The sequence below is a fragment of the Muntiacus reevesi genome, chromosome 6 (assembly GCF_963930625.1).
Source record: "Muntiacus reevesi chromosome 6, mMunRee1.1, whole genome shotgun sequence".
NCBI classification, from domain to species: domain Eukaryota; kingdom Metazoa; phylum Chordata; class Mammalia; order Artiodactyla; family Cervidae; genus Muntiacus; species Muntiacus reevesi.
In genome coordinates, this window is record NC_089254.1 from 83,362,865 (window position 1) to 83,390,048 (window position 27,184).

At 36.7% G+C, this 27,184-nt stretch overlaps 1 protein-coding gene and 1 long non-coding RNA gene across 3 annotated transcripts in view; both read right to left on the reverse strand.

The window, feature by feature from the left end:
* Nucleotides 1-27,184, reverse strand: part of LOC136171112 (uncharacterized) — a 1,397,893-nt gene that overhangs the window by 278,872 nt on the left and 1,091,837 nt on the right. The window lies entirely within an intron of this gene.
* WASL (WASP like actin nucleation promoting factor) overlaps nucleotides 1-27,184 on the reverse strand; it is a 77,866-nt gene that overhangs the window by 34,808 nt on the left and 15,874 nt on the right. The window contains exons 2-4 of the mRNA XM_065938680.1: nucleotides 4,977-5,111; nucleotides 2,269-2,355; nucleotides 647-743 (exon numbers count right to left, since the gene is read on the reverse strand). Of these exons, the coding sequence (XP_065794752.1) occupies nucleotides 647-743; nucleotides 2,269-2,355; nucleotides 4,977-5,111 (319 nt within the window). The remainder of the gene's footprint in view (nucleotides 1-646; nucleotides 744-2,268; nucleotides 2,356-4,976; nucleotides 5,112-27,184) is intronic.

The following is a 27,184-nucleotide window of genomic DNA, read 5'->3' on the forward strand; positions in this document are numbered from 1 at the left end:
GGAATGCCTGGTATTTGATTACTGTTGAGTAGTTCTACATCAACGAATTTAAAACGCTATATTATCCTGCATCATTCTCTAATGTCTTATATATATTAGAGTCTCATGCATTAAACTAAATTCCTTATGATTTTATAACATACAACATTAGGGGCAAAACAAAGAGACAAAGCGATGTTTGCAAATCTTGTTTGCAACTTTGCATATCTGCTTCTAGGCTTGCCTAAAGTCTTTGTTCACAAAATATAAAATACTTTTAAAAATGTGAGTTACAAATAATGAAATAAAAATGCAAACATTAAAAGTCAGTGGATGTTAAATATTATTAACCAAAAAGATTATTGGAGTTCTCTAAAAAAACTTAAAAAAAAAAAAATCAACCCAATAAAAATAGTTTTTTAAAGGGAAAATTAGCAACCTGTTTTGTGTAAAGGGCCAGATAGTAATTACTTTAGGCTTTGTGCTTCATAGAGACTTTGTCATGACTATCCAACTGTGCTGTGGGAAACACAGTCAAGGACAACATGTAAAGCAACAAGCATAGTTGTTTTTAATAAAACCATGTTGACAGAAATAGATGGTAGAACAGATCAGTCCTGTAAGCCACAGTCAGCTCCTGTTTAAAGAAATTTTTAAAAATGCTTACCAGATTTCCTTTGTCGTCGGCCCAATAAGTCTGTAACTGCTTTTCGGAATTTTTTTGCTTCTTCTTCATTGGCAAAATTAAGAGCAACTTGACAGGTCTGAAATATTTTCAACAAAAAAGGTAAACAACAAACCCCACAAATTTAGTTGTATTTAACAAAAAAGTTGATAACTAACAAAAGTACATTTCTGAAGAAAGCAAGCTTCACTTTATTAGCACACAAGAACTTTATCACTTGAATAACTTAAGAAGGCAAAAAGCATGGAGAAGGTAAAGACTACTATCATGTTACAGTAGACAGTCAAATGTTAAACTGATACTTCATCTTCAATCAAAAAAAAAGAGTGAACAGAATTTGATCCTTCAATAGAGCTCTGTAAACATTTGGATTTGAAAAGACAAACACCAGAAACATTGATCAAATGCAGATCAACTCTATCTTTTTTATGCTTTTATTTTGCAGCTTAATTACAGGTATTCACGTACATTATTAAAAGTGTGAGAACACACTGACATTATTACGGCATTTAGTCCACACTTTTATATATGTACATATATTTACATACAATGAAGAAAATTGTGAAAAAATAACAAAGAAAGAAGAAAATGCATTTTGAAAAGACAGATATACCATCTAATCCAACCTTTTACTGTAGAAAATTTAGGAAACAGAAATAGGAAAGCAAAGAATATTAAAGTCACTCATAATCTATGCTGTTGTCGCTGTTGAGTTGCTAAGCTGTGTCCCTCTCTTTTGTGACCCCATGGGCTGCAGCCCTTTAGGCTCCTCTGTCCATGGAATCTCCCAAACAAGAATACTGGAGTCGGTTGCTATTTCCTTCTCCAGGGGATCTGCCCAACCCAGGGGTCAAACCCGCATCTCCTGCATTGCAGGTGGATTCTTTACCCCTGACCCACCAAAGAAGCCCTGATCCCACAGGTACAGGCAATAATTTTTAAAATTCTGTTTCCCCTGTCTCACTTTCCCTGGTGACTCAGACAGTAAAGAATCTGACTGCAATGCGGGACAAGTGGATTCGATTCCTGAGTCAGGAAGATCCCCTGGAGAAGGGAATGGCTACCCACTCCAGTATTCTTTCCTGGAGAATCCATGGACAGAGAAGCCTGGTAGGCTACTGTCAGTGGGGTTGCAAAGAGTTGGAGAGAACTGAGCAGCTAACACTACTGTATTCTAGTGCTCTTCTAGGTCATGAACTATTCTTTCACAAAATAATTTGTATGGCAATATAATCTTCAATATTTAAAAGTTACCATGGGTTAGGGGTTTAATTTTTATAGACAGGAAAACTAAAACTCAGAGAGTTAAACTATTTGTCCAAAATCACATAGACAGGTTAAAACTTTATGCCCAAAGACAGAGAAGATGAGAAAGAAACCTCTTTTCTACACGTCAAATTACATTTACATTCCTCTCAGAAAACTTTTCCCTTAAAATCTTAGCTGTTGCTTCCTATTAAGCCATAATATCTGTGACTAGGCTTTCAAAAGTAAAATAATTCCTTATATTTTATACAATGGGTTTACATAAAAAGCACATACTTTCCACAGACAAATGTAAATGCAATTACACTAAACAGGGAAATAAAGGAAATATGACTTACATCTCCAGCAAAGGTATGAAAATATCCTCTAGGACTATTATATACAAAGTTATTGTATAGCTCTTGTTCCCACAATAGTTTCCCATCCTAGAAAAAAAATAAAAGTTGAAATAAGAGTTACCAATAAGAAAACCTCTAGGAATAAAAAAAAAGGAACAAAAACAAAGCAGATGACTCCTATTAGGGCACTGTTTATATTAACAGCCTTTACATACAGACCACATATATGTACAATACATAAGTAACATATGTATAATTTAATAAGTAGCACAAAACAGTAAATATTGGATAATGTTTCTTTCATAAAAATTACATACCAAGTGAGTTGAACTCAGTATGCTAAGGTATAATCTTATTAGCTAAGCATTTCCAAATATATACTTGGTCAAATACATAACTAGAACAATTACTAGATCATCAATGTTAGAAGTGCTAAGAGTCTTTTGTACATGCACTGATTATCAAAGCATAGTTCTATCAGCAGTATTTAGAGTGTACACTACCAAATATTACTGGGTTTCATTCTCTTTTCCTCAATTCTGTAGACGCTGAGAGGGTCAAATATGCCTTCTCTGTACTGTTCATTAATAATCTTTGAATTTTTAACTTTTGCAGAGTGGTCTCCTAATTAATTGATTATTAATAAATTATTATTAATTAATTCTCCAAAATTAATTCTGACTAATTCTCCAAAAGAATTGATGCTTTTGAACTGTGGTATTGGAGAAGACTCTTGAGAGTCTCATGGACAGTAAGGAGAACAAACCAGTCAATCGTACAGGAAATCAGCCCTGAATATTCACTGGAAGGACTGAGGCTGAAGCTCCGATACTTTGGCCACCTAATGAGAAGAATTGACTCACTGGAAAAGACCTTGCTGCTGGGAAAGATTGAAGGCAGGAGGAGAAGGGGATGACAAAGGATGAGATGGTTGGATGGCAACACAGACTTGATGGACATGAGTTTGAGCAAGCTCCGGGAGTTCGTGATGGACAGGAAAGCCTGGTGTGCTGCAGTCCATGGGGTCACAAAGAGTCAGACACGACTGAGCAACTTAACTGAACTCCTAATTAAACACTGGTATAAGTACTATCAATCATGGGCAGAAAGAGAATGATGATTAAAGTGTACAAGGTTAAACTATAGTTAAGGGATCCATCAGTGACTGTCATATCGATAGCCCTAGTACAAGAAATATCATTAACCTTAATACCAAATGTGGCTAATTGTAAGTATTTAGCAACGGTTATCTATAATTGGAGATGATTGGTTAGGGAAATATAATCACAGTCCTATTCTGAAATGCAAGGTTCCACCTAGACCACCAATTCAAAAATATTTTAAAATGCTGTATACATATTATGGGGCTTCCCTCATAGCTCAGTTGGTCAACAATCTGCCTGCAATGCAGGAGACCTGGGTTCAATTCTTGGGTCGTGAAGATCCCCTGGAGAAAGAAATGGCAACCCACTCTAGTATTCTTGCCTGGAGAGTTCCATGGACAGTGGGGCCTACTGGTCTGCAGTCCATGGGGTCACAGACAGAGTTGGACATAACTTAGCTACTGAACTACCCCCACACACATTATGACCTTTATAATGGAATCCCCTTCTTCTCAGTGGAGTTCTATGTATATCTCCTTTCTAAATCGTGCTTCTCCTTGCTGATGAGAAATATAACAAAGGACTGAGGGGTGTCTTTTAAACTACGCATGTGCTCCCCACCTCCCAGAATCGCTGCCATGGTTAAACTCCTGTTAGTAACAGGAGTGCACCACATCTCTCAGCTGTCTTGAAGTATGTGAAATGGGAGTTACAAATTACTTATTTACAAAGGGCAGTGACTTAACTTACTCTCAGGGAAATACTCTGCAACAGATCCAGATGGTCATCACACTTTACAAATAAATAAGCCGAAGCCCAGAAATGTAAAGCAGTTTGATTACACCCTATTTAATCGTAAGTACTGTTCAGGAGTTAAAGTTAGTTTTCTGTTTTTTTGTAACTACAACCCTATTATACTTATTGCCACACATAAATATTAAGTAAGGAGGCTTACCCACAGAAAAGATTTTAAAGGATAAACAGAGACTTCATCTCTGCAAAAAGATGATTTTTTAGAGTGACTATCAGAGATGAGTTCCTGACAAAGGGCATCCAATCTAAGACAAGGTGGATTTACACTTGAGATAGAGGAATACAAAGCTGGGAAAATCTGAATATACATACCTATGCTGAGAAACAACATAAAACAGGCAGCAAATACATTATTATAGAAATTGTATAATACTTTAAATCCAGGCTGCAGTAAATAAGAACACACCAAGCTAAAATATAAAATACACTTTTGTAGTTCCCTGCAAGAACTATATATGCTAGTCTGTGATGGATAGTATGGAATAAAAAGAGTATCATTACAAAATAAGAGAATGTGGGAAAAGTCCATATCCAAAAGAATAAAAATAGAGAAACCAACAAAACCTTTTTAACGTGTGGATAGATAAAATGGGGAACTATTCACATTTGGCTTAGGGTCTGCTGCCAATTTGATCACAGTGCCCATGCTTCAATATCTCAAACCAAGCTTCACTCTTCTAATATTAAGTATAATTTAAATATTACATAAAGGATAAACAAATCTATACTAAATTAAAATTAAGGTAGAAAACAAATCACCTACACTTTAGGTGAAGGCAAAACAAAACTCACCTTAATATCAAATATTCTTAAAAAATAAGATCTCTGTGGATTGTCCTTAACAAGACAAGCAACACCACTGCACTTCTTTGACCACATACAGTTCCGATCTGCTGCATACAACTGTACCACTGCCGAAGACATGGTCTGCAAAACATCAAATTTATAGCCATTAGATTCAAAATTACACTATGATAACCGAGCCCCTACTAACACCTTGACTGCAATCTCACATGAGACACCGAACCAGAACCCCCTGCCAACCTGCTCCTAAATTCTGGACCCGAAGAAACAAAAACGTAATAAACATTTATCATTATTTTAAGCTACTTTTTGAACTAATTTCTTATGCAGTAATACACAACTAATACAATTACTAAAAATAATTATTGAAAGTTAATATGCATTGAGGCTTAACATGTATAAGGAATGTGCTACATGAACACTTTTAAATATAATTCAATTTTTATTACTATTAAAGCTTCATTTTATGCTTAAGAAACCCAAGGTTAAAGAGGATAATTTGCCCAATACCACACAGTTGAGTAGCAGAACTGAAGTTCTAATCCAGGCAATTTGTAACTTCAGATCCCGTACTCTTACTCCCAGTACTAGATACTGGTTTTCCAATAAGATGAAGTGAAAGTGAAAGTCGTTCAGTCGTGCCCAACTCTTTGCGACCCCATGGACTATACAATCCATGGAATTCTCCAGGCCAGAATACTGGGATGGGTAATCTTTCCCTTCTTTAGGGGATCTGCCCAACCCAGGGATCGAACCCAGATCTCCCGCAACTGCAGACAGATTCTTTACCAGTCGAGTCACCAGGGAAGCCCACAAAATGAACATCTGAGCAACAAAGTAGCAGCTACTAGTAAAGTCTGATTTCCATAAAATAATCAACCCCTCAAATATAGGTACTAGGCCAAATCTGAAAGCAAGATTTATGCTTATTAATTACAGTGCTGGAAACTTTGAACATACTTGAAAGATGAATTCTAACATCTCCTTTTTTAAAGATGGTAAAACTGAGGGAAAAAAAGATTTTAAGTGAAGTGTACCTGGCCATACTGCTTGAAAGCTATAATGAAGATATGGAAATTATCTGAGTGACTATTGTCCCAATTCTCCCATTACCCTTTTAGATGCACAGGAAAGGAGTTAATTCACTCTGTGCAATGGATACCTTAGAACATGCTTTAGGGTTTTGTAGCTGCCACCTCCCTCATGACTATATCACGACACAATTGAAACTTTCACTTAATTCTAAACTAAGTTTCCTATATACTATAATCTAACATGGAACTACTCAATCCCAATTTTTGTAAGAGTAATATACCCATTTACAGGTCAGCACTTATAAATCCTCTGAAAACAATAATTTTTTCTGATCCAGAAATCTTACTTCTAAACTAGAAATAAAGGAAATAATATAAAATAAAACCAAAAATTGTATTTAATATAAATAAAAAAATATTTATACAAATATAAATTAATTATGTTTTAAAAACAGAAGACATTTAAATAACCACAAATAGGAGACAATTATGATTTGGTACATCAGTTCAATGAATACTGGGCATTGTGATGAAAAGACAGACTACATTAAGATTTAGAGATGAAACTGTTTTGGGTTACTTAACTACGTCTGGGGAATGCCTTCTCTTGCTAAGAGAATTCCAAAGACCGATTAATAAACTCAGAAATCAGTGTTCTGCTAGAGATCAAAATTTCAGAAAGACTTTTCCAGGTAACAGTGATTGATGATGTTTTTACCTTTTGCAGACCAAACTCATCTTTATATTTCATAGACAGCCATGAAAAGGACACAAAGCAGCAGGAAAAATTCCACAAGAGTCAGTTGAAAAATTATGAAGACAGCTCAGAAACTAGGACACTGGGTTTTAAAAAAGTAGATTGAAGAATGTGGGTGTGCCCTTGGCCTGCTTAGAACATACCAGTGAGCTGTAAGTATAGTCTTAACATGACACCTCCACAGGCATCTTGACCCTAAACCTCTAGCATTGAAAATATCAGAAAAACAGATTTTGTATCTATTAATCAAAGATATTAAAAATCAAGTTGAAAACTTAAAAAATCAGATGAGAAAACTTGTTTTCCAAGGAAAATTCATATAAATTACAGCTCTTTTAATATGGTGCTGTAAAAATGTGGTTATTTCTAAAAAGAAAAACAATTAGGAATCTAGATACCAAGAAAGTGTCCTAAGAAGTTTCTGACTGTATTTTTTAACTAGAAAGCAAGAAGTTACAGTTTGCAAAAGAAAAAAAAAAATGTATTATTAAAAGAGTTTGAAATTCCATTATGGAAATTCCCTTGGAACAAAAGTCCCTATGGAACAAACATTAACAGTGCAAAACACTGTCAGGATGTATATATGGACTGAATAACAATCACAAATACCCCCAAATCTCATTTAAACATTTACATAAATGTAAAACAAAATCTTAAAAATCTTTACACCTTTTAAGGTATAAAGATCTGGGAAACAATTTTATAATTCTCTACACAAGTATGGTTGGCATTATAAACCTTAGTCTAAATTTATAAAATTTTAATACTAAAGAATGCAACTAATAAGCAATTTTCAGTAACGCAATTTTTAAAATTTGGTACAATGTTACTGTCAGTCTCGGAGTGTCAGTCAGTCAGTTCAGTCGCTCAGTCATGTTCGACTCTTTGCGACCCCATGAATTGCAGCACACCAGGCCTCCCTATCCATCATCAACTCCTGGAGTTTACTCAAACTCATGCCCATTGAGTCGGTGATGCCATCCAGCCATCTCATCCTCTGTTGTCCCCTTCTCCTCCTGCCCCCAATCCCTCCCAGCATCAGGGTCTTTTCCAATGAGTCTAAGTGTGCCTATTTCATTCCTTCTTAAACTGTCAAAGTCTGAAAACTATATATTACAGCACCTTATAAAAGCCTTTTCTGATTAACTCAGAATAATTATAAAGACTAGCATGGCATTTAATATACAAATGCCAGAAATAATAAAAACAGTGACTATCCCTAAAACTCTAGATTGACAGTGGCTTAATTAAGTTTTTAAAAACATTCCTTCCATTCCTTTAAAGTAATTACAGCTAATCAACTCAACTACTTCTTGTCTTCTATAATCAAGAAGGTATTCTTGAAAAACAACCTAAGGACAAGGGCTTAGGAAAGGAAATCAGTCTGTCTCTTAAGCTCAATAATGTTAGGGTGAAAATTTGTTAATAATTAAAAGAAAAAAAAAGTACTGTCTCAACTTTCGTAGAAACAGAATCTGACCTATCTCACGCATTGCTGATATTTTAGTGCTGAGTTATTCCAACAGTTCATCAGTCCTCAGAACTTTCACTGTTAAGGACAGAAATAAAATGGAGGATGAATTCTGGGATGTGAATCCCTACCACTGTCCTTCAGCAGGGCACTTCTCTCTGGGGTTGACTGCAACAGTCAAGAAGCATTTCCCTGATTCTCTAGGTTGAAATGACTGCTTTTCCTTCATGTTTCTAGAAACATATGTGCATCCTGTATAAAATCTTGTCATGTCACACATCTTATTCTAAAATAGAATAATTTTCTAAATTGACTTATTAGTAGACTGTAATTCCCTTAAGTATCTAAAAGTTTTGTAAGTCTATATTCTACTTCACCTGTACTTTGCCCCAAGTAAGCAAGCACATGTTAAATTAAAAATTGCCGAGTATGATTTTGATAATGATACTATGATAATGCACAGAGATTGACCTTTTTTTTAGGATACGCATTCTGAAATATTTGGGGCATCATATCAGCAACTTATTCTCCAGTGATTCAGAAAATAATAATATGCATATATATACACATAGAGAAAACCATGGTAAAATGTTATAACACTTGACAAACATGTTTGAAGTATATACAGGAATTCTTTGTACTGCATTTACAACTATTCTGAAAGCATGAAATTACCTTGAAATAGAAAAAGTTTAAAGCACAAATGATTCAAAACAAGGGGGGTATTGTTCATCCCCTTCCACAGTCCAGACAGTCTTAGGAAGCAGGCTCTCTTCTCAGAGTCAATGCTACCTCCCCACACATACTAGCCACTGCACCAACCCAAGATTAAGGAAACCACTACTTCTTCCGAGTACCTCTATATTAATAATGAGACGCAAATCACACTATCAGAACAACCACATTATATAGCAGGTCAGAATAAGAATTTTAGGTAAAGAAAACAGACATTTCTTTATTATAGAATCAGCTGACATGGAAAAGACTGAAAAATATCAGGACTTACAGATCTTTGCTTGACAACCAACTGTCTACAACAAGTACTATGATTTAATACTTAATAACTGTCTACAATGATTATTGTTTTATTAATGAAAAAAATACAATGGTGTTAAAGAAAAAAATTTCAGACACTTTCAATGAGTATTAAAAATAAACTGTGGAAAAAAAAAATCATTTGACTGAATAAATAAAAGTCTTTTCTGCAATCACAATGGCCTAGATTACTAGTCAAAACATTTCAGCTTTTTTTATGTGCATGTGTAGCCCCAAGTTCCTAAAAGCTAACTTGCGAAAATCAATTCTAAGTTTTCTTATTACATAAAAGCTAAGCTTTAAATATGTTCTTAGATACTCTGATGACATACTTATATGAAATGCCCCATTATTATCCTGAACATGAAATTTTAATATGAAACATAAATGGAATTTTAAAAGTTAAGAAAGATAAGGAGTTTGGTTGTTTCTCCACTTAAAAAAATGAACTAAAAATTTTGAATTCTTATAATTAATTATATAGTGATCTCAAAGAGAAATTTCCTGAATAATTAACTTATAACACACTTTAGTTCCATGGTAACTTAACAACCCAATACAGAAACCACCCATTTGAAAAATAGAAACAAGATTAGTAAGTCATAAGTACTAGTAAAAATCACATAGAAAAAGAAAGCACAAATAATTCATTCCGGAAAGAAGAAATTTTTATCACCTGGTAATTTCCACAATGAGAAATAACCAGAAAAAGAAAAAAAAAAATAGAGAAAGGTAGATTTAAAAAAAGCATACATCAAAGATAGAAGGCTCAACAAAGAACAGTAATTTAAAAAAAAAACAACAACAACAAAAAACAACGCTGAGGACTAGAAGAGGAGGAATATAAAAGCCACAACAAACAGAATCTCAACAGTGAAGAAAAATGGAGCCAGATTAAAAAGAGCTTATTGCCTTAGGACGAGGCACAAGCAGTCTTTAAGGTCTTACTAGCTATTTAAGAAAACTGGTGCTGGATGTATTTATTCATCAAATGTTTATTGAGCACCTGCTAGGTTGGTGCAAATATAACCTAACATAGCAGTTTTGGACCGTGAATTTTAAATCATTATAATTAGGCTCAAACACATCTTTATTAATCAAAATAGAAACCATTACAATCAACACATTTTTGCCAATGGGAAATAAGTTTATTTATTCCTGTGCATAAAAATCCGTGCTTTAGGATTCACCAAACTCTTGCAAAGCATTTTTTGCATCCTGCTGGTTGTGGAAGCATTTTCCCTGCAAAAAGTTGTTGAGATGCTGGAAGAAGTGGGACCTGTTAAGTGAGAGGTCAGGTGAATATGAGATTCCCTGGTAGCTCAGTTGGTAAAGAATCCACCTACAATGCAGGAGACCCAGTTCAACTCCTGGGTAGGTAAGATCTGCTGAAGAAGGGATAGGCTACCCACTCCAGTATTCTTGGACTTCCCTTGAGGCTCAGTTGGTAAAAAATCTGCCTGTAATGCAGGAGACCTGAGTTCGATCCCTGGGTAGGGAAGATCCCCTGGAGAAGGGAAAGGCTACCCACTCCAGTATTCAGGCCTGGAGAATTCCAAGGACTGTATAGTCCACGGGCTCCCAAAGAGTTGGACGCGACTTTCACTTACTCAGATGAACATGGTGGATGAGGAGGAACTTCATGGCCCAATCTGTTCAACTTCTGAAGCACTGGTTGTGTGACATGCAGTTGGGTATTGTCCTGGAGAAGAATTTGGCCCTTTCTGTTAACCAATAGCAGCTGCAGGCCTTGCAGATTTCGGAGCATCTCATCGATTTGCTGAGCATACTTCTCAGATGTAATGGTTTCCAGAGGATTCAGAAAGCTGTAGTGGATCAGACTGGCAGCAGGCCACCAGTGACCATGATCTTTTTCTGGTGTAAGTTTGGCTTTGCGAAGTGCTTTGCAGCTTCTTCTCAGTCCAACCACTGAGCTGGTCATTGTTGGTTGTTGTATAAATCCATTTTTCAACGCATGTCACAATCCAATCGAGAGATGGTTCAGTGTTGCTGCACATAAAAAGATGATGCTTCAATATGACAATTTTTTTGATTTGTGGTCAGCTCATAAGGTACCCACTTGTTGAGCTTTTTAACCTTTCCAAATTTGCTTCAAATGTCAAACAACCATAGAATGATCAACACTGAATTCTTCAGCAACTTCTCATGGGAGTTTAAGAGGAACAGCTTCGATGATTGTTCTAAAGTAGTCACCGTGAACTTCTGATGGCCAGCCATTATGCTCATCTTCAAGGCTCTCATCTCCTTTGCAAAATGTCTTAAACCACCACCACACTATACGTTCGTTATCAGTTTCTGGGCCAAATGCATTGTTGATATTGTGAGTCATCTCCACTGTTTTATGACCCATTTTGAACTTGAATAAGAAAATTGCTCAAATTTGCTTTTTATCTAACATCATTTCCATAGTCTAAAATAAATATAAACTGCAAATAGTAAGTCATTAGCAAAAAAATAAAGAATGCACATTAAAATGATGTATAATATAACCACATTTAAGAATACATTCCAATATCAAAGGCAAATTTCAACAATGCAAAAAAAAAACTGCACCAATCTAACATGAACACAGGCTTGTAATAAATGGGGGTGGGGTGGGAATAAAAGGGGTGTTGAACACAAAAATGAATTAGACACAGTACTCATGAAACATAAGTTCTAATGGGCAGACAAATATTAGTAACTATTACAAATGCTATAAAGGAAAAATCCAGTATGCAAGGAAAGTGTAAAAGCTACCTAGCCTGAAAAGGTTTCTCTGAAGTGACACTGTACTTGAAGCGTGAAAAGGGATGATTCAGGTGAGCAAAGAGCTAGTGGTTAAGTGGTAAGGAAGCAGCACCCTAGGCAGGCGCAGCAACAAAGACTCTACCACGGGAAGTGTGAGCGGAGTTTTAGAAGCTGTATGGGGTGGGAGATAAGAGTGGTGTGGCATGAAGTTACAGACAATATTGAAACAACATCAAACATCACTCTCTCTGGTTGAGAGAGATATCTTCAAAAAGAGATATACAGTTTGTAGATATGGTACAGTGGGTTAATCGTTCCTCTATTGGCCCTTGATGCCCCTCAGTATCCAAGTTCTTTTACCAATATATACACTCTCCTTCCCCCACTGACCCTAGGGGAGGGTAATGTGACTTGCTTTATTTCCTTATTTATTGGTTGCAACAAAGATCCATCCAGTCAAAGCTATGGTTTTTCCAGTAGTCATGTATGGATGTGAGAGTTGGAGTGTGAAGAAAGTTGACTGCCAAAGAATTGATGCTTTTGAACTGTGCTGTTGGAAAAGCTCTTGAGAGTCCCTTCCTTGGACAGCAAGCAGACCCAACCAGTCCATCCTAAAGGAGATCAGTCCTGAACATACACTGGAAGGACTGATGCTGAAGCTGAAACTCCAATACGTTGGCTACCTGATGCGAAGAACTGACTCATTGGAAAAGATTCTGATGCTGGGAAAGACTGAAGGCAGGAGGAGAAGGGGACGACAGGATGAGATGGTTGGATGGCATCACCGACTCAATGAACATGAGTTTGCGTAAATCCCGGGAGTTGGTGATAAACAGGGAGGCCTGGTGTGCTGCAGTCCGTGGGGTCACAAAAGTTGGACTCAACTGAACTGAACTGAGGTCTTTGCTGCTGTGCTTTCTCTAGTTGTGGAGTCAGGGCTACCCTTTGTAGCAGCAACATGGCTTCTAATCGCAGTGGCCTCTTGTTGCAGAGCAGACTCTGGGTGCACAGGTTCAGAAGTTGTGGCACATGGGCTTAGTTGCCCTATGGCATGTGGGATCTTTCCAGATCAGGGATCGAACCCATGTCCCCTACATTGACAGGCAGACTCTTATCCACTGTACCACCAGGGAAGTCCTATATAACTTGCTTTAACCAATAAGACTTCAGGAAAGTACAGTTTGAAAAGCCTTGCAAACTGTGGCCTGCCCTCAAATCTAGGTGAAAGATTACATGGAGAACATGGCCCCTAGCACGCTCCTGCCTTTGCTGGTAAGCCCAGCTCGCAGCAGACCTGCCAGATGAATGCCACTGCAGGAGCTTAGGTGATAGGAGCAGACTAAACACCCAGCCAACGCTTACCATTGTGAAAAATAAACTGATACTGCTTTTTTAGACAATTTTTATTTATTTATTTTTAGCTGTGCTGGGTCTCTGTTGCTGCATGGCTTTTCTCTGGTGGTGGCAAGTGGGGCTACTCTCCAGTGGTAGTGTGCAGGCTTCTCTGGTTGTGGGGCACAGGCTCTAGAGCACTCGGGCTTCATGTTTATCGCAGCACACGGGCTCAGTAGTTGTGGCTCATGGGCTCTAGAGCACAGGTTCCACAGTTGTGGTGCACAGGCTTAGCTGCTCTGCGGCATGTGGGATCTTTCTAGACCAGGGATCAAACTCATGTTTCCTGCACTGGCAGGTGGATTCTGCACCACTGAGCCAACAGGGAAGCCCTGATATCTCTTTAAATCACAAAAACCTTAGGTGGTATTTGTAGCAATAGCTACCAGATGCAGGGTACTTTTTAAAGATATTAATACTAGAAAGCATGATGTATAATCCTGAAGAAGAAAATGGCAACCCACTCCAGTATCTTTACCTGGAGAATCCCACAATCCCAAGCCTGGTGGGCTACTGTTCACGGAGTCACAAAGAGTCGGACACGACTGAGTGACTAATTGACATATAACAGGTAACTAGCTCCTTTTGCCATTCCATTCATATTGGACCTGTGTTTAAAATAATCAGTAAAATTACCAAAAACTATCTAAATTATAAAGTTTTAGAGCTCACTCTCATTACCAGTACACTGTTTTTTGAAATCACTTTGTAAACAAAAGCCTTACTAAAAGACACAGGCTGTACAACAAAGGAAGCTCACTCGCTAAACCACTCAGCCCATACTGTCTCACATGCTGCCTGTGATTCAAACTCATACATACACCGTAAACTATATGGTACAGATCTTCAGCATTACCTGCAAACAATCAAAATTACAGACGCTAGAATTGCAAACAGCAAGGCCTGCTGTACTCTTAATTTTCTACTTCAAAGACAATTACAGATAAAGGCTCTGAGAGGAATACTGATCTCATTACAGACGGGGTCATCTCACACACGCTGGCAGGTAAGGATTCTGTTCAAAGTGTCGGCACATAGGTATGGCTTGCTCTCTTCTGCCTCTCCCTTTCTTGTAGCTTATATGGACTTCCTTGAAAATTGTTCTTTTTCCTCTTCTGTTGCCTTTTCTCTCTGTCTGCTTCTCTCTTGCCACGTCAGGTGGATTACAGTAAAATCTGAAGCTCAGGTTTGGGTTTTCAGGGAACGGAGGTGGGATGCTCACCTCAGTTAACTAAAGCGTAACCTTACCAGCTGAAACCAAAGCGCTTTAATGACAAACAAACTAACAGGTGTGTGTGTGTGTGCAGTTTCTGCTACTACTTTTCTTGGCAAATAACAGTTCTGAATGAGAGGGCAGAAAGGTACGTACTTTGGTCACTGATAGGATTTGGGTATTCCTGAATCTTAGAGTCGAATTATTGTCTGATACCATTTCACCATAAATTCATCAAGCATACAATCCAACTCCCTCATTTTATAGATGGGGTCACCTTGTTTTGCCAATGGTCATATACTGGCCAGCTCTGGATACATTTATTGTCTGTTCACTACACACGATACCCATGGATTCACCCCAGTTCCTATACTGTTATATTTTTACCTTATCCCATCTAAATCATTCTATAAGAAACATATACCCTTAATATAATTTTATTTCTTTACAGATCCCATTTGGTTTAAGATTTTTACTTTATTCCTGGGGAGGGAAGGGAGAGGATGGAGGCGGTGAAGGTAGTGGACAACAGAAGAATGCTAGTGCGTGAGAGAAAAGGATTTTTTTGAAAAGAGAAAATTCAACCAGATAGACGTTCTATGCTCTAAGGAGTCAAGCAGATTTACCAGGAAGTCAGTTAAGTTTAAGTTTCAGGTCCTTTACTTGGAGAAGCCTCTCACAGGGCGTGGCTTATTTTCCTCTGAAAACATAGGAAGTAGCAGCAACGCCACTCTCATTCCTAGGGGATCTTCTCCAGCTATTCCTTGAAGGTGATTTTGGTATATTTAACCCAAGGATGCCTTATCTCAATGTCTGTTCAGTCCCAGAAATGACCAGTGCCTTCTGGACCACATGATCCACCCAGCCCCAATCTTAAACTCCGAGCAAAAGGATCTGAATAAATGCTGTCTAGGAAATGGCAACCCACTCCAGTACTCTTGCCTGGAAAATTCCATGGACGGAGGAGCCTGGTAGGCTACAGTCTATAGGATCGCAAAGAGTCGGACACGACTGAGGAACTTCACTCTCTCGGCTCCTTGTGAGGGGTGGAATACTATGACCAAACTTCATGAACATTTCTGGGGGAGGGGTCAGTGGTCCAGCCACCTGAGATCAGAGAGGTGTTTTTACAAGGCAAGAAGCACCCTCTAAGCAAAGTGAAGAAAAGTAGAGATATGCTATTACCAGTAACTGTTTTCAAAAAATTCCTTTCAGCTTTACACCTATCAATAATAGGAAACAATAAATTCTGACCAAACGTACTACATACTAAGCAGAAGTCTTTTTCTGTAAAGTTACCAAGCAATTAATATTCTAGGCTTTGTGGGCCATTCAGTCTCTTTCAACTCTACACTGTAGTGTGCAAACCCAGCTACAGGGAATTTGGAGGTGCTTTTGTTCTAACAGAACTTTATTTACAAATTCAAGTAGGCTGGATTTAGTATAAAGGCCATAGCTTGCCAAGCCTTGGACAAGAGGAAAGTTTCTCTCCATATAAAATATAAAATTGTCATGTACATAAGGTGATCAACAATATGTGGTCAAAAACTGTAGATAAAAAGTATTAAGGAGGTGTATCACTCAATAATAGCAGAAACTACAATAGTAAGAATCTATTTTTCTGGATTTTGTAATCTTTATAGTATTACTCATTTGTTGTGATCCTTTTCTACTTCTGTATTTAGATTTTAGACCCTTTTTCTTAAAGACAGCGTCTCCAAACTGTACAAGCTTCAGACCACAAGACCTGGATCAGCCTTGCTTGGGGTGAGAAAACGATGCATTAATTAGAGCAACAAAATTCTGAATCCCCAAAAAAAATGAACTATCTAAGCTAATATACTCCTTTTGCCAAACCAAACTTGACAGTTATTTTTTACAATGATCTTACCCATGAAGAAAACTGACTGAGCAACTTCCAAAATACTACTGAATGAAACAGATCGAAAAGGCCAATGGTTATGTGTCTGGTGAGGAGAGCAGGGTCAGGAGGGAGGGGCTCCTTTATAATCAGTTTTTCATATAACATTCTTTGTTGTTGCTCAGTCACTAAGTCATGTCCAACTCTTTGTGACCTCATGGACTGTAGGACACCAGGCTCCTCTGTCCTCCAAAATCTCCCAAGTTTGCTCAAATTCATGTCCACTGGGTCAGTGATGCTATCTAATCATCTCATCCTCTGCTGCCCCTTTCTCCTTCAACCTCCAATCTTTCCCAGCATCAGGGTCTTTTTCAGAGTCAGCTCTTTGCATTAGGTGACTAAAGTATCTGAGTCGGGATCAAACCCAGGCCCCCTACATTGGGAACTTGGAAGTCTTAGCCACTGGACCACCAGGGAAGTCCTACAACATTCTTAACAGATGATTAAATAGCATCTGCTTGAACGCCTGCTCTAACAGCAAAGCTCACAACTTAAGGGAAAAACTATCTCATCACTAAGCAACTCAGAAAATTCTTAATACTTAACTTAAACCTGGTTTTCGAGTAATTGCCACTTGCAGATATTTTAACCTTTATTCATTTAAATACCTGTTGCGCATTTGCAATGCAGTTGGTACAGTGCTAGGTGCATAGCTACAATATTAAACTGGAGATGTCCCCACTGATTACAGCAGACTTAGTTCTGTACAACGCCAAGAACGCTTTCACTTCCAATAGAGATATGCCCTCACAACCCTATTTCTCAGGTCATCTCCTTTTCAACTAAAATTTACTTTGATCATCATCATCTGATCTCACGGATTCCTTATCAGGCTGGCTGCCCTTATTAGTCTGGTAAAATGAAGCAGATGATATTTAGATGTGATCTCATCAATGTAGGATATTAGCAAAATGATGGGGGAAATAATTTATTCCCAGTCACAAAAAGGAGAGCATGTATAGCCTCATTCTCATCTATCACACACTGTATGTTGGAGACACATGAGTTTGTTTTTGTCTAACTCATTACCCTTTCTCATATCCTCATCTTCCATTTCAATTCCATGCTCCCAAACGCAAACACCCTATATCTTACCTCCTTTTACCTGGCTAACTCTGCTCATCTTTCAAATCTCAGTCCAGAGGTCATGTATGGAATCCCTTAAGTGTTAACACTTAACCTACTATTACAGCTTACTATTTATGAGGATAAGCAACATGATCTTGCCTAACAAAACTTTGGTCAGATTCAGTCATCAAAAATAAGAGGGAGGAAGCAGTTCGTCTTTTCACTTGGTTTTACAAAGAAGATTCTCTTCCAAAAACCCCAATCGACTGTTTAGGTAATTAAGGTCCTTAGGGCTTCGCTGGTGGCTCAGGGGTAAACAATCTGCCTGTAATGCAGGAGACCTGGGTCTGATCCTTGGGTCAGGAAGGGAACAGCTACCCACTCCAGTATTCTAGCCTGGAGAATACCATGGACAGTGGAACCTGGCGAGCTATAGTCCATGGGGTCACAAAGAGTAGGACAGGACTGAGTGGCTACCACTTTACTTTCAAACTACACAAATGAACAAATGATTGGGTTAAACATTTTTCGGATAGGAAATACTATCCAAAACAGTATTTGGATAGGAAATACTAAAGAATAAAATGGAATATAGAATTAAAAAGTCAACAAGAAGCAAACATGCTGAGAAATTTAAAGTTCATTTGAAAAAAACAAAAGCCCCTGAACAGGAAAAATTATGAGCGCTGATGTAGCTAGTACAGGGGTTTCCCCATTAGTACTCATAGATAATAAGAACAGTTCTCCTGGAAGGAAGCCTAATGGAGCGCTTCCTTGACAACAGAGTTGCCATAAATCCCCTACGGTACAGCCCATGCACTCAAAAAACAGAGGTAGGCAATAAAGGCAGGCATTACTCAAACAATCTTGCTTATGTGGAAGAGTAAGAAATTTATAAAGCACTGAGAAAAAAGTCTTTAGTAATCAGGAAGGATGAGAAATATATAATCAAAGATAATATCCAGTGTAAAAGAAGAGCTATAACTGACTGCAATAACCCTAAAAAGTCTTACTATGGTCAAGAAGAATAAATTCATAAAATAAGATAGTTTGCATCCAACACAAGGAAATACTACACAGTAAAATATATGGTATCCAAAATGTTCACATAGATAATCTAGCTTATCATATAGAAATTAAAATAAGTTCAGTTTGATGAATTTAAACTAGGGTAATGGAGTAACTCATTTTAGAAAGACTTCCATCCAAACTATTAAAATAATTCAAATCTTTCGTTTATTAAAACAAACCCTGAGATTTAAAACTACCCAAAATTACTCAGGCAACTGGAATCAATAAAAATACCTACTCAACAGGTATTGAGTATTTCTAGATCAATAAAAATACCTACTCAATTCATTAAATAAGCCACAGTTCAGCTATACAATGGGATACTAAACAGCTGCCTAAAAAGGAAATGAAGAGGCTCTTTAAGTCTAGATAACACTGTTATGTGAGAAAAAAGCAAGATATAAAATGAAGAGTATAGTATAGTATTTGTGTGCAATAGTGAAAGCAAGAATAAATAATTTTCGTTGCTTAAATATGCATAAAACCGTCTGGAAAAGACACAGAAAACTAGTAACAGTTGCCAGCTGTTTAGCGGTTTTGTGTGTGTGCATGGGTTTTATCAGGCAAATGCAGGATAGGATAGGACAAAAATATTTCTTCTCATACATTTAATTTTAAACCATGTAAATATTTTAGCTTTTCAAATAATTAAATATTGATTTGAAAAATATACTCACATCAAAAAAACACAAAAGACCTATTCAAGTCATATCATGGTACAAGTCTGAGAAAAATAAAAAAAGATCATCTTTCTGATTTAGAAACTTCAACCAAGGAAGAATTTCTAGCAGCTTTCAAAAGTCTTTCCCCTTAAAAAAAAAAATTAAAAGTGAACATTGCTGAATAGAATATACTAGAGTGTCTAAAGCTATAAAGAGAAAAGCAAATTTTGGCTAGTACAGGGAGATAGCCTGTCTCTGTAATGAAGGTCAAAGTCTATGATTTCTTTCACAGACTTTCTCTGAATCTTCTGAACTCTTAAACGTGACTAATCAAGATAAGCAAGTTTAAAATTCAATCGACTATCCCCCACATTTGTTATAATATATGCAGCAATTCATAATTATCCAAGCTTTTAAATGCAATCATAGGAATGTGCATACATATTTTATATATAAGCACATTTAATTTGCTTGACTTTCATATGTACAATCAAGCTGGGAGAAGGACATGCAAAGAGAAGCTTTAACTAAGGGTAAGTAACAGTTTAAATTCAACATACAAGCTAACTTAAAGACTTAATGTACAACATTTGAGACTCTCTTATACATTATGCATAAGAATCAGATAAGCAAAAAAAGAGGGAGGGATAGGCAAGACCTTTCCAAAGTTGTTTTTAAGATTTATATTTTATTACAGCTTCACTGGTGGCTCAGACAGCGAAGAAACTGCATGCAATGTGGGGAGCTAGATTCAATCCCTGGGTTGGGAAGATCCCCTGGAGGGAGGGCATGGCACCCCACTCCAGTATTCTTGCCTGGAGAATCCTATGGACAGAGGAGCCTGGTGGGCTACAGTCCACGGGGTTGCAAAGAGTCAGACATAACTGAGTGACTAAGCACAGAACATACTTTATTACAACTTCTTAAAAGACTTAAAAACGTAATGTAAAACATTAATAATGATCTAGTCAGTAATCAGAAAAATAAATTTGCTCAAAAAACCAGGTTTTATCCTCAGAAACCTCAATGTTGCTAGTTTCAAAAGGCAATTTTTATTCAAAATGTGTGAGCCAGCATGTCTAACTCTGGAATTATTACTGAAATTGAATGACCATGCATAACTAGATGTTAGATTGCGATCCCTACAAAGGAGTAGGGTATTAAAAGGTATATCATATTAGTTTTCCTTTTAAAAGAACTTTACCATTTAATAGATCAAGAACTTGTCGGTAGCAGGGGCAGGAGACAGGGGAGATTAAGAGGACTTTACATAGTAAGAAAACTTTCAGTATTCCTTTGTTTTCAGCAAGTTGGTCAATGAAAATAAAGACAACCAGAAAAAAAAAAAAAAACCCAAGCTTCCAAACACACACAAGACACTCTTCATACCTTTACCATCTACAAATCTAAGATCAAAGTTCTAACTAAAAAACTGAAACTCCAATACTTTGGCCACTTGATGTGAAGAACGGACTCACTAGAAAAGACCCTGAAGCTGGGAAAGATTGAAGGCAGGAGGAGAAGGGGACGACAGACGATGAGACAGTTGGATGGGATCACTGGATGGACATGAGTCTGAGCAAGCTCTGGGAGTTGATGATTTGGGATGCCTGACGTGCTGCAGTCCATGAGGTCGCAAAGAGTCAGACACAACTGAGCGACTGAACTGAACTATAGTAAAGTAAACAATTTTTAATAATGGTGCCTAGAGAAGGTTTAGGTCAGTGAGAGATCAAACCATCCTGGACTGTATCTTGGTTGGATATTCACTAGCTTTTATCAACATATAATAAACCTACCCTGCTGCAGGTGCTGCTTGTCCCCAGCACCCAATACTTCTAATTGTTAGAGACCTGTTGCTTCTCTCCAGGGACAAGCACAGAGGCTACAGCTCTGTCAGTTTAGATTCTCTCCTGGAAATTTAGTTTTCCAAACGGAGTCACAAGACTAAGGAGTTCAGGGAGATTACTGGAGTTGAGAGAAGGTCCAGCGACTCCTGTCACTGTTCTCAGAGTCTTCCAGCCTCCTGCTGTTCCCTGAAATTTTATTGTTCAATTCTGTTTTGAAGTCCATGGGGTCCTGTGGTAGCCAACATATTCCTTTTCCCTCAACATTAGCTGTAACATTTCCTTGACACATCTAATGAAGCATTTATCACTGAATGATCTGTTATAGGTTGCTACGTGAAGTCTGCTTCACCAATAAACACGGTTTATCTTATAAACACAAAGACCATGTATGTATCCTCAGCCTTAGCACAGTATTTCATATGCAGTGTGCACTCATTCACTGAATGAAATAAAAAGGAAGGAAAGTGATTCTTAGAATCCTATTATTTCTACATTATCAAAATTATTTTAAATATTTTTCAAAAAAGTAGCAACTGCTAATCTGTGGTATTTAAATTATTTTTAGAAGAATGACAGCAATTCTCTTCTTGGCACCTCAATCAACCATAAACATCTATATGACATGGTGAAAACCTTCAGTCAATGCAATGCCATTCCTAATATTTTAACTGCCACAAAATGCAGGAATTTGCTTCCACCACAATCTCTACCCACAGAAAAGGGGATCATACTTCCACCCACAGAAAAGCATACCAAAGTCAAAATATACTTTGAAAAAGAAGAATGCACTTTCCCCACTAATTTTCAAAGCACGTCAAGGCCAGTAAGATGAGCACAGAAGCAGGAAACAATTTCCAGTATGCTGAGTTAAATAAACAAACTATTCAGTGGTTTTTAAGTGAACTTAAAAAATAGACAGTGCTAATCTTTTAGAGTATACTCAAACACATCCGTCTAGATCCAGTTCACATTTATAGAATACGTCAACAGTAGAATATGTTCTTTTCAAACTTACATGTAATAATCACCAGGACAGACCATACGCTGGACCATAAAACACAACAACAAGGAAATCATAAAGTATGTTCTCAGACAACAATGCAGAAATCAATATAACAAAGACAGTTGGAGATTTTCAAAACATTTGGAGATGAAACATACTTCTAAATAACAGATGGATCAATGAAATCTCAAGAGAAATCTTAAAATATTTTGAATGAAAATGAAAACATGACTTACCAAATTTTGTGGAATGCAGCAAAAGCAGTGCTTAGTGGAAAATTTATAGCACTGAGTGCATGTATAAGAAAAGAAAAAAAAATCTAAAATCAACAACCTAAGTATGTACTCTGGGAAATTAAAAAGGAAGAGCAAATTAAAACCAAAGCAAAAGAAAAGAAGAAAAATAAAATTTCCAGCAGAAATCAATGCAATTGAAAACAGGAATAAAGAAATTAAAAGATCAATAAAACTAATATATTTTTAGCAAGATTAATTAAGAAAAAAAGAGGTAAGACACAAATTAATAACATGAGAGCCCGAAGTAGATCTACATAAACACATGCAACTGATCTTTGATAAAGGAGCAAAGACAATCCAATGGAAAAAGGATAATCTTCCTGAAATATGGACAACCACTTACAAAACCAACAAAATCAATCTAGATACTGCTCTTACACACTTCACAAAAGTTAACTCTAAATTGATCACAGATTTAATTGCCAAATGTGAAGCTGTAAAACCTTCTAAAAGATAACATAGGAAAAAATGTACATGACCCTGAGTTTCATGATGACTTTTTAGGAACAAAAGCAAAAGCACTACCTACAAAAGAGAACAATGATATACTGAACTACTTTTAAAAAAAACTTCTGCTCTGCAAAAGAAACTGATAAACGAATAAAAAGCCACAGACTGAGTGAAAATACGTATATAAACATATGATAAAGGAGACATGCCAAAAAAGATAAAGAACTCTTAAAACTCAGAAAATAAGAAACAAACTATCCAACTAAAACTTGGGCAAAAAGACTAAACAGACTGCTCAGCAAAGAAGATACACAAACAGCAAATCAGCACACAAAGAGATACTCAGCATCAAACAGCATTAGAAATGGCTAATTAAAACAATGAGACACGACTATAAACCTATTAGCATTAACTAAAATCCAAAACACTGCTCACACCAAATACTGGGGAGAATGTCTAACAACAGAAACGCTCATTTATCCCCAGTGGGAATACAAAATGCAACAGCTTTGGAAGACAGTTCCGCAGTTTCTAACAAAGCTAAACACAGGTTTCCCACATGATGCAGCCATCGTGTTTCTAGATATTTACCCAAGTCAACTGTAAACGTACATCCATGCACAAACCAGCATGGATGTTTACAGCAGCTTTACTCACAACTACCAAAAACTGAAGCAATTGAGATTTCCTTTAATAGGTGAAATGAATAAATAAACTGTGATACATCCACACTAAAATGAAATATTTTTCATCATTAAAAAGTGACAAGCTACTGAGTCATAAAAAGGCATGGAGGAATCTTAAATGCTAAATGAAAGAAACCAGTCTGTAAATACTACCTATTGCACGGTTCCAATTACATGACATTCTGGAAAAGGCAAAACTACAAAGTAAAAAAAAAATCAATGAATCCTAGAGTTTCAAAAGGAGGGACACACAGGTGGAGCTTTTACTATTTTTAGGGCATACCATTCTGTGTGGTATCACAATGGTGGGGATATGACAAGCACTTGTGAAAACCAAAATCTATAGATCTGTACAGATTTAAATCTCCTTGAACTACAGACTTGAACTAATAATAATGCATCAATATTGGCTCATCAATTTTAACAAATGTATCATACTAACGCAAGCCATTCTTTACAGGACAAAGTGGGGTGGGTAAAGGGCAACAGGGTATATGTAAATCCTTCAGACTTCTCAAACAATTTTTCTGTAAATTTAAAACTGTTGGAAAAAAATAAAGTTATTTTATTTAATAAAATAATTTAAAAAAAAACAAGCTAGTTATCTATTAGAAAGCAGTCTTTCAAACATAAATTTGGACCACAACCAAGAATAATCATAGCTGAGGAAACAGGAACAAAGAAGAGAGGAACTACATGAATATTAATTGATAATTTTTTTCAATGATGAGAATTTAAAAAATTAGTATCTTCAAATATATTAGTCATTATTGCAAAAGGGGGGATGCTCTTAAAATACAGCAACTAACAAATGCAGAGTATTTTGATGGAAAATTTAAAAATAACACCTTACTATTAAACTTCAAAGACAAATGTAACAATATCTGGTATACAATAATTAAAAAAAAAATACCGAGCATGTTTTTTCAGACAAAAATGTGATTCACAGTGAAGATAAGGATAAATCATGAAAAACTGATACAATACAGATATTAGAAATTAAAGACAAGGACATTAAAACAGTTACCATAACTGTATTCCATACATTAGCTACAGCAAAGACAGAACATGTTAAATACTTAGAAACATAGAATATACTTTTAAGAATCCAAATTAAAACTCTGGAAATGAAAACTATAACATCTGAGAAGAAAAAGTCAACATCTAAATGGTATTAGTGGCAGATCACACTGTAGACAGGAGGCTACCGACTTCACAGAGCACTAGCTATGAACTCAAAGTAACAGTGAGAAGGAGGGGGAAAGAAACAAAAATGAGCTCTACAGGACTGAGGGCTCGGGCAACCTCAAGCAGTTTACATGAGTCTAGTTTTTTTGAAGTTTAGCTTTTCTTTGGAGGGAGGAGTGAATACTGGGGGAAAAAAGCCTGAAAAATTTCTAAACTTGATATAAATTTATTATAAATTCACATATCCAAGAAGTTTAAGAAATCCCAACATTATAAGAAAATTGTAGCAAAAGCACATTTTAATCAGAGTCCTTAAAACCAGTAATAAAGAGAAAAATCTTAAAAGTAATCAGAGAAAAAAAAGACATACTGTGTACGGAAGACTGAAGAAAATGACAACAGTAGAATTCCTGTCAGCAATAACTGCAAATCAGAAGATACTGGAGCAACATTTTATAGAAATTCAAAAAAACCTGTCAATGTAGAATTATGTATTCAGAGAAAATATCTTTCAAGATTCAGGGCATAATATAGACTAGATGTTTTATACTTCCCAGGTGGTACGAAGGATAGGAACCCAGCTGCCAGTGCAGGCGTTTGATCCCTGGTCTAGGAAGATTCCACACGCATGGAGCAACTAAACGCACACACCGTAACTACTGAAGTCCGCACACCCTAGAGCCAGTGAGCTGCAACTACTGAAGCCGATTAACCTAGAGCCTGTGTTCTGCAACAAGAGAAGCCACTGCAATGAGAATCCCGACCACCACAACTAGAGAGTAGCCCCCAATCTCCGCAACTACAGAAAGCCTGGGCACAGAAACAAAGAGCACAACCAAAAGTTAATAAATAAAGATAGATTAAGAAAAATAATAGTAAATACAATTTAATTTAAAAATACAGATTTTTTTCGGAGACACAAAGTGGTAAGAATTTATTAGCAGCAGACCTGTACAATACAAGATATTCAAGGGGAAAAAAAAGGGAGACAGGGAAGGAGGGAAGGAGAGCGAGAGGGGAAAAATATTTTGAACAAAGAAAATTGACAGCAGAAAGAAAGCTGAATCTACATAAAGAAATTAAAGACAACAGAAATGATAACAAGTGGATAAACACAAGACTTTTTCCCCCCTTACTTCCAAATCACCTTTAAAAATATTTAAATCATTAGAGCAAAATAACAATGCATCATGGAACTGAAAGGTAAAATGGCAACAATATAGCATAATGTCTTGAAGGGAAGAAATGGAACTGTGCAATTATATACAGTTCTCTCAGTAACTGATAAAATACCCTTTGAACACAGACCATAGTACGTTAAAAACACACTGTAAGCCCTAGAGCAACTACAAAAACAAAAGTTACAACTAATAACCAAAAAAAGAGATTAAAAGAAAATTTGAAAACTACTAACTCAACCTAAAAAAAGGCAGAAAAAAGAGAAAATGAACAAGGAGGATGTGAGACAAACAGAAAGCAAGCAGTAAGATGGTACATTTTAAATCCAATCATATCAATAATGAATTAAATGTAAATGGTCTAAACATTCAAAGTAAGTATTATCAGACTGGTCTTCAAAAAGCAGAACCTAACTATGTACCGCATATATGAAACCTATTTTAAGTACATAGACATGAGAATATTAAAAATAACGCCAAAAAAGATTATAACACCAATTAAAAGAAAGCTTCAGTAACAGTTGATTTCAGAAGAAAGTATATCAGACACAATGGGGGTCATTTAATAATAAGAGTCAATTCTTCAACAGGACGTAACTGTTGTAATGTTTACGCTCATGATAAACAGGTTCAAAACAAATGGAGAGAAACTGATATAACTGCAAGGAGAAATTCGTAACAATAATGAAAGAATTTAACACCTTTCTCTCAAAAATTGACATAGCAAGTACACAGAAAATCAGCAAGGGTAAAGACAACTTAAACTATGCCACTGATCAACCTGATATAATTAACGTTTGCTGAACACTCCACCATGGCGCTAGTGGTAAAGAACCTGCCTGCCAATGCAGGAGAAGTTAAGAGACACAGGTTTAATCCCTGGGCAGGGAAGACCCCTGGGGAAGGGCGCGGCAGCCCACTCCAGTATTCCTGCTTAGAGAATCCCACGGACAGAGGAGCCTGGAGGGCTACAGTCCACAGGGTTGCAGAGTCAGACACAACTAAAGCAACTTAGCATGCACACACAGCACCTAACAACGGTGAATTGAATTATGTGTTATTTTCAAGTGCATGTGGAACATCAATTTAAACCATATTCTTATATACAAAAAGGATCCATAAATTTTCTAACATAATGGAATTCAGTTAGAAATCAGTAGCAGAAAGATA